This window comes from Chrysochloris asiatica, unplaced genomic scaffold (assembly GCF_000296735.1).
Source record: "Chrysochloris asiatica unplaced genomic scaffold, ChrAsi1.0 scaffold00556, whole genome shotgun sequence".
In the NCBI taxonomy this organism is placed as follows: Eukaryota; Metazoa; Chordata; class Mammalia; order Afrosoricida; family Chrysochloridae; genus Chrysochloris; species Chrysochloris asiatica.
In genome coordinates this window covers 257,665-263,752 of record NW_006409074.1, presented here as the reverse complement: position 1 = coordinate 263,752, position 6,088 = coordinate 257,665, and the positions used below count along the sequence as shown (strand labels likewise).

Below are 6,088 nucleotides of genomic sequence, written 5' to 3'. Positions count from 1 at the left end.
AGTGGCGGTTGCATGGTTGCTGTTAAATAGGAATCTCCTTGTGCTAGGGCCCTTAAGTCCGGCTCAAAGGCGGTATTTCCATCCTTGGATGTCAATCAAGAGGCGGAAGCGCAGCAGGAGTGACTGGGTTGTAGTGAGACGCTTTGGGCTGCACTTGTGGGTCTCTAAGTTGGATGATCCCGCCTCAAAGTCACGATCCAATGGTTAGGCTAGGATGGTGCTCTCGCATCCTGGGTAAGTAGGACAGCCTGGCCGGCCCCTGCAGTCTCTTCCGGCTAGGCAGCATCTCCCCATCGACCTGGTCTCCAGACACCTCTCACCCCGCCGCTCCGTGGTCTGTGTTTCATTTAACACCTCCACCAGGTCTGTGCAGTTCTCACACATCGTATAACCGATGCCCTCCATGATAGAAGCCTCTCTGTAGGTGTGTGTGTGGTGTGTGTGTGTATATATATATATATACACACACACACACACACACACACACACACACACACATACACACACACCACACACACTCTGTGTGGGGTTTTCTGAGTCTATAAATCTTTATGGGAAAAAGAGTCATCTGTCTCCTACAGAAAATGTTATTTATTTAGTAGGCTAAATACCTTCTATACATACAATTCAGATGACATTTTGCCATCAAATGGATTAAAAAACACGTACAGTTTTGAATTTTTCATGTGTGTGGTTTTAGAATTTAAAAAATGGCCTAATGTAGGTGCCAATGTTAAACTTCTAGTTTAATCCATTTTTCTATTCAAACAGAAGCCGCCATGAACTACCTGACCTAGAGCTCTGAAAGGTACTGGGCAGCAAGCACACTGAGGTGGCAATTGCTAGGGCAAGGGAGGCTTCCCTGTGCAACTGTCTCTTTAGCCACCCCACTGATCCCGCTCCCAGACATCCTGACCTATCTCGATCGGAATAAATTTTATATGACAGATGGCTGAATGAATTTTACTAATTTTAAGACCCATCAACCATTTGAGCAATTAAAGTAGGCTGCCATTAGCTAGTTGGGAAATCTAACCCATCATTTATTCATAGTCATATATTCATGAAGAGTTTTATACAGCCGATTTTGAAATTAACTTTCTAAGAACTAACATTCTCATAAAGAAGCTCTGGTGGCGTAGTGGATTATGAGCTGAACTGCTAACTTCAAAGTCTGCGGTTCGAATCTTTTTGTTCTTGTAAAGTCATAGTCTCGCAAAACCTATACAGGGTGGCTATGAGTTGGAACCAATTCCACTGCACACCACCACCATGTGTGCTTTAGGAAGTGCAACGGCTTTGTAAGATAAACGATGGGCTGCAAACCACAAGATCAGCGGTTTGAGCCCACCAGCTGCTCCATGGGATTAAGATGAGTCTTTGTGCTCCAACAACAATTACAGCCTCAAAAACCCCACACAGGGTTGCTATGAGTTGGAACAGACTCAATGCACTGAACAACAACAGCCTGTGATTTAAAGTAAAATTATCCTGGAGCACAGGAAACATGAGTATTCTACCTACACCATCTCAAACACCAATAAAAAGTAAACACAGACGCTGTATTCAAATTTACCTCTTGATCAATGTTATGAAGCATGGCTGGGTTATTATATTTTTCAGGGTTATCATGAAAACTGACCATACCGTCCTTTTGATTAATACTTGCAAAAATTTCACCATCTTCTATCTATAAAAATAGAAATCAGAAAAACAGTTGATTCAATCATTATGTGATTATATGGTAATATATATGACCAGGGTAAAACGTAGACAACAATAAATGTGTATTCTTTACGTGCTAGGCACCACTATGGATGCTAAGGTGTACAAAACAGACAACTATATATATATATATAAATATATAATATAAATACTGCCCTTGCATTTTTAAGCATCAGTTTCACTGAAAGACAATTTACATTGCACTTACGTCTTAAAACCTGAAGCCCTAATCCATTTTTGTTTCATTTCAGTTGAAATTATTTTCTGCTCCTTCAAGAAAACGTTTCTGCCAATGCTGATTCCAAGATAGTTTTATGATCTATTTTGTTTATCTGTATCTATGATTAAGGGTTTATCTGATTGATCCTTATAACCAAATCCTGTCCATAAAACTAAAAAGTGAGAAGCCAATAAATATCCCAGTTTGATTGTTATTCCTAACAACTAGCTACACTGGGGAAGCTGATTATTTCATCTGTTAGCATTGAGAGTGAGCTGCCTAAACTGTCCTACTTGGGTATATATGCAATGTACTGAAATGAAGTAGTGCACTAAGTTCTCTATGTGCCCACCGCTTTAACAAACAGGTGGAATACACCTGACTGAGAAACAAACCCATGATATCCACAGGAATCATCACCACAGGAATGTGTATATGTATCTTATGCACAGTTGGGATGCAAAGAACCCCAACTGGAAAGAATCCATACATCCATCAAATCAGAATGAGTAAGTATCCTCACAAAATGGAATCATGCAGTCCTGGAAATGAACTAACTACAACGACACACATCATGCATGAAGCTCAAAATGTTAAGTAAAAGAAGTCAGAAACAAAAGAGCAGCAAGCACATAGGCTGATGTAAGGTACCGGCAGTACCCTGTGTCTTGATTTGGATAGTAGCTGCAGAGATGCTTTTACTCTGTGAAAACGTATTTAACTAAAACATATGTGTTATACTTCAATAAAATATTTACTTAAAATAAATCCGTCTTCATAGACCTGACACTGCAGGCCAGGTCTTCTCACTCTTAGCAGAGCTGACATTTTGGACCCAGTGTAGTCCTGGGGTGGGGCTGCAGGTTAATGGGCTGGGCTGCAAAATCGATTTAAATCACAAGGTTGGCAGTTCAAGCTCATCAGTCATTCCTCAGAAATAATGTACTGGGTTGCTATGGGTCAGAATTAACACATAGGCACTTAACAACAACAACAAATATCCTGGTGTGGTGCTGTGGGTTAATGCGCTGGACTGCAAGATCGGTTTGAACAACAAGATTGGTGGTTCAAGCTCACCAGCTGCTCCTTGGAAACCCAACAGAGGGTTCATATGGGTCAGAACTGACTTGACAGCACATAACAACAATATCCAAGCACCTACAAGGAAGACCAGTGAGTATTACTATTATTCTAATTTACAAACCAACCACTAAAGGCAGTGATGATGAAACTGAAAAAGTCTACCAAATTTTTCAGTCTGAAATTGATCAAACATGCAATCAAGATTTAAAGAGAAAGAATCTATAGTTGGAAAATATGACCTTGGTCTAGAAACGATGCTGGAGATTGCACGATAGAATTTTTCAAGACCACATTTGCTCACTGTAAATACTTTTAAACAACATTAAAGACAATTATACACATGGACCTCACCAGATGGAATAAACAGAAATCAAACTGACTACAACTGTGAAAAAGACAGTGGAAAAGTTCCATATCACCAGCCAAAACCAGGGCAGGGACAGACTTTGGAACAAACCATCAATTACTCATATACAAGTTCAGGCTGAAGGTGAAGAAAATTAAACCAACTAACTCCACAAAGCCAAAGTATGACTTTGACATATCTCACCTGAATTCAGAGATCATCTCAAGAACAGATTTGATACATTAGATACTAATGACAGAAGAACTGAAGAGTTGCGAGATGACATGAAGAACATCATACAGGAAGAAAGCAAAAGGTCATTAGGAAGACAAGAAGGGAAAGGCCAAAATGGATGTCAGATGCTCTCCACTGTAGAGATGCTAAAGCAAACAGAACAAATGAGGAGGTAAAAAAACTGAGAAGAAAATTTCAAAGGGCAGCTCAAGAAGACCAAGTCAAGTATTAAAATGAGATGTGAAAGAATGGAGTTAGAAAACCAAAAGGGAAGAACACACTTAGCACTTCCCAAGCTGAAAGCACTGAAGAAAAACTTCAAGCCACGACTTGTAATATTTGAGGGATTCCTTGGCAAAATATTGAATGATGCAGAAGCATCAAAAGAAGATAAAAGGAATACACAGAGTCTGTACTGAACCATTTCACGAGACAGCACATGATCAAGAGCCAATGATACTGGAGGAGGAAGTCCAAGGTGCACTGAAGGCATTGGCAAAGAACAAGGATCTGGGAATTGATGGAAGACACACTGAAATCATTCAACAAATTGATGCAGCACTTGAGGCACTCACTCATCTAAACCAAGAAATTTGGAAGACAGCTAAATCTGGCCAACTAACTGGAAGAGGTTCATATTTATGATCATTTCAAAGAGAGGTTATCCAGTGGAATGTGGAAATCATCGGACAAAATCATTAATGTCATATGCAAGTAAATAATTCAAAAACAACTAAAACAGTACGTTGACAGGAAACTGCCAGAGGTTCAAACGAGAATCAGACAAAGATGTGGAACAAGGGCAATCTTATTGCTGACGTCAGATGGACCGTGTCTGACAGCAGAGAGTACCAGAAAGATGTTTGTTTACCTGTGCTTCATTGGCTATGCATAGGCTTTCAATTGTGTGGATCATGAAAAGCTGTGGACAACATTGTGGAGAATGATTATTCCAGAACACTTAACTGTGCTCATGAGGAATTTGTACATAGACCAAGAGGCAGTTGTTCAAACAGAACAAAAGGATACTTTATGGTTAAAAAATAGGAAAGGTATGCCCTAGGGGTGTATTCATTAACCATACTTACTCAATCTGTATGTTGAACCAAGACTCCGAGAAGCTAGATTATATGAAGAAGAATGTGGCATTAGAATTAGAGGAAGACTCATTAACAACCTGCGATATGCAGATTATACAACTTTGCTTGCTGAAAACCAAGAGGACTTAAAATCGTTAGTGACGGAAATCAAAACATTCACTAGGAGTTGCACCTCAATATAACCTCACCACTGGACCAATAAATATCATGATAAACGAATAAAAGAATGAAGTTGTCAAAGACTTCGTTTTGGTTGGATACACTATGAACACCCATGGAAGCAGCTGTCAAGAAAACAAGCCATATATTGCACTGGAAGACAAACAGCCTCATCACTGGACCAACAAATAACATCCATATAAATGGAGAAAAGATTGAACTGGTCAAAGATTTCATTTTGGTTGGATTCACTATCAATACTCAGGAAGCAGGAGTCAAGAAATCAAGTCACATATTGCATTGGAAGACAAATAACTTCACCACTGGACCAATAAATAACATCCATATAAATGGAGAAAAGATTGAAGTTGTCAAAGACTTTGTTTTGCTTGGATTCACTATCAACACTCATGAAACCATCAGTCAAGAAATCAAACCATGTATTGCATTGGACAAATCTGCTTCACGAGACCTCTTTAAAGTGTCAAGAGCCAAGATTTAAGGACTAGGGTGCACCTGACCCAAGCCATGGTATCTTCAATAGTGTCATATGCATGTGAAAGTTGGTAGTGAATAAGGAAGACTGTAGAAGAATTGATGCATTTGAGTTATGGTGTTGGAGGAGAATATTAAAAGGACCATAGACTGCCAGAAGAACAAACTAATCTGTACTGGAAGAAGTACAACAAGAATGCTCCTTAGAAGTCAGGATGTTAAGACTTTGTTTCTCATACTTCGGACACATTATCAGGAGGGACTGTTTCCTAGAGAAAGACAACATGCTAGGTAGAGTAGAGGGACAACAAAAAAATCCTCAACGGGATGGACAGGCATAGTGGCAGCAGCAATGGGCTCAAGTTTAACAAAGATTGTGAGGATGGCACAGAAACAAGCAGTGTTTTGTTCTGTTGTGCACAAGGACGTTGTGAGTCAGACCCGACTAGACATACTTAACAACAGTATTTCATTATGGGGCTAACCTGTACACTGTAGGACATGTAGCAGCATCATAACTTTCTCTGCAGTGGCCAAGTAGGGCTCAAACCTCCCCCACCCCTACTGGACCTGTCACATATCTGCTGCATCTTAAGTCCTAGCTGGTATTGGTCATTTGTATGTTTCTTCTTACCATCAACGAGGATATGTCTGGGGAAGTCTGTGTAACCAACATGGGGCTAGCAAGGAGCTGAAGTGGGACAGGTTTTGTGTATGTACATTTGT

The 6,088-nt window shown here is 40.0% G+C and overlaps 1 protein-coding gene across 2 annotated transcripts in view; it reads right to left on the bottom strand.

Moving 5' to 3' along the window:
• Window positions 1-6,088, bottom strand: part of COPS3 (COP9 signalosome subunit 3) — a 44,468-nt gene that overhangs the window by 6,272 nt on the left and 32,108 nt on the right. For both annotated transcript variants that reach the window (XM_006877693.1, XM_006877694.1), the window contains exon 10: window positions 1,577-1,690. In XM_006877693.1, coding sequence (XP_006877755.1) covers window positions 1,577-1,690 — 114 coding nt within the window. The remainder of the gene's footprint in view (window positions 1-1,576; window positions 1,691-6,088) is intronic.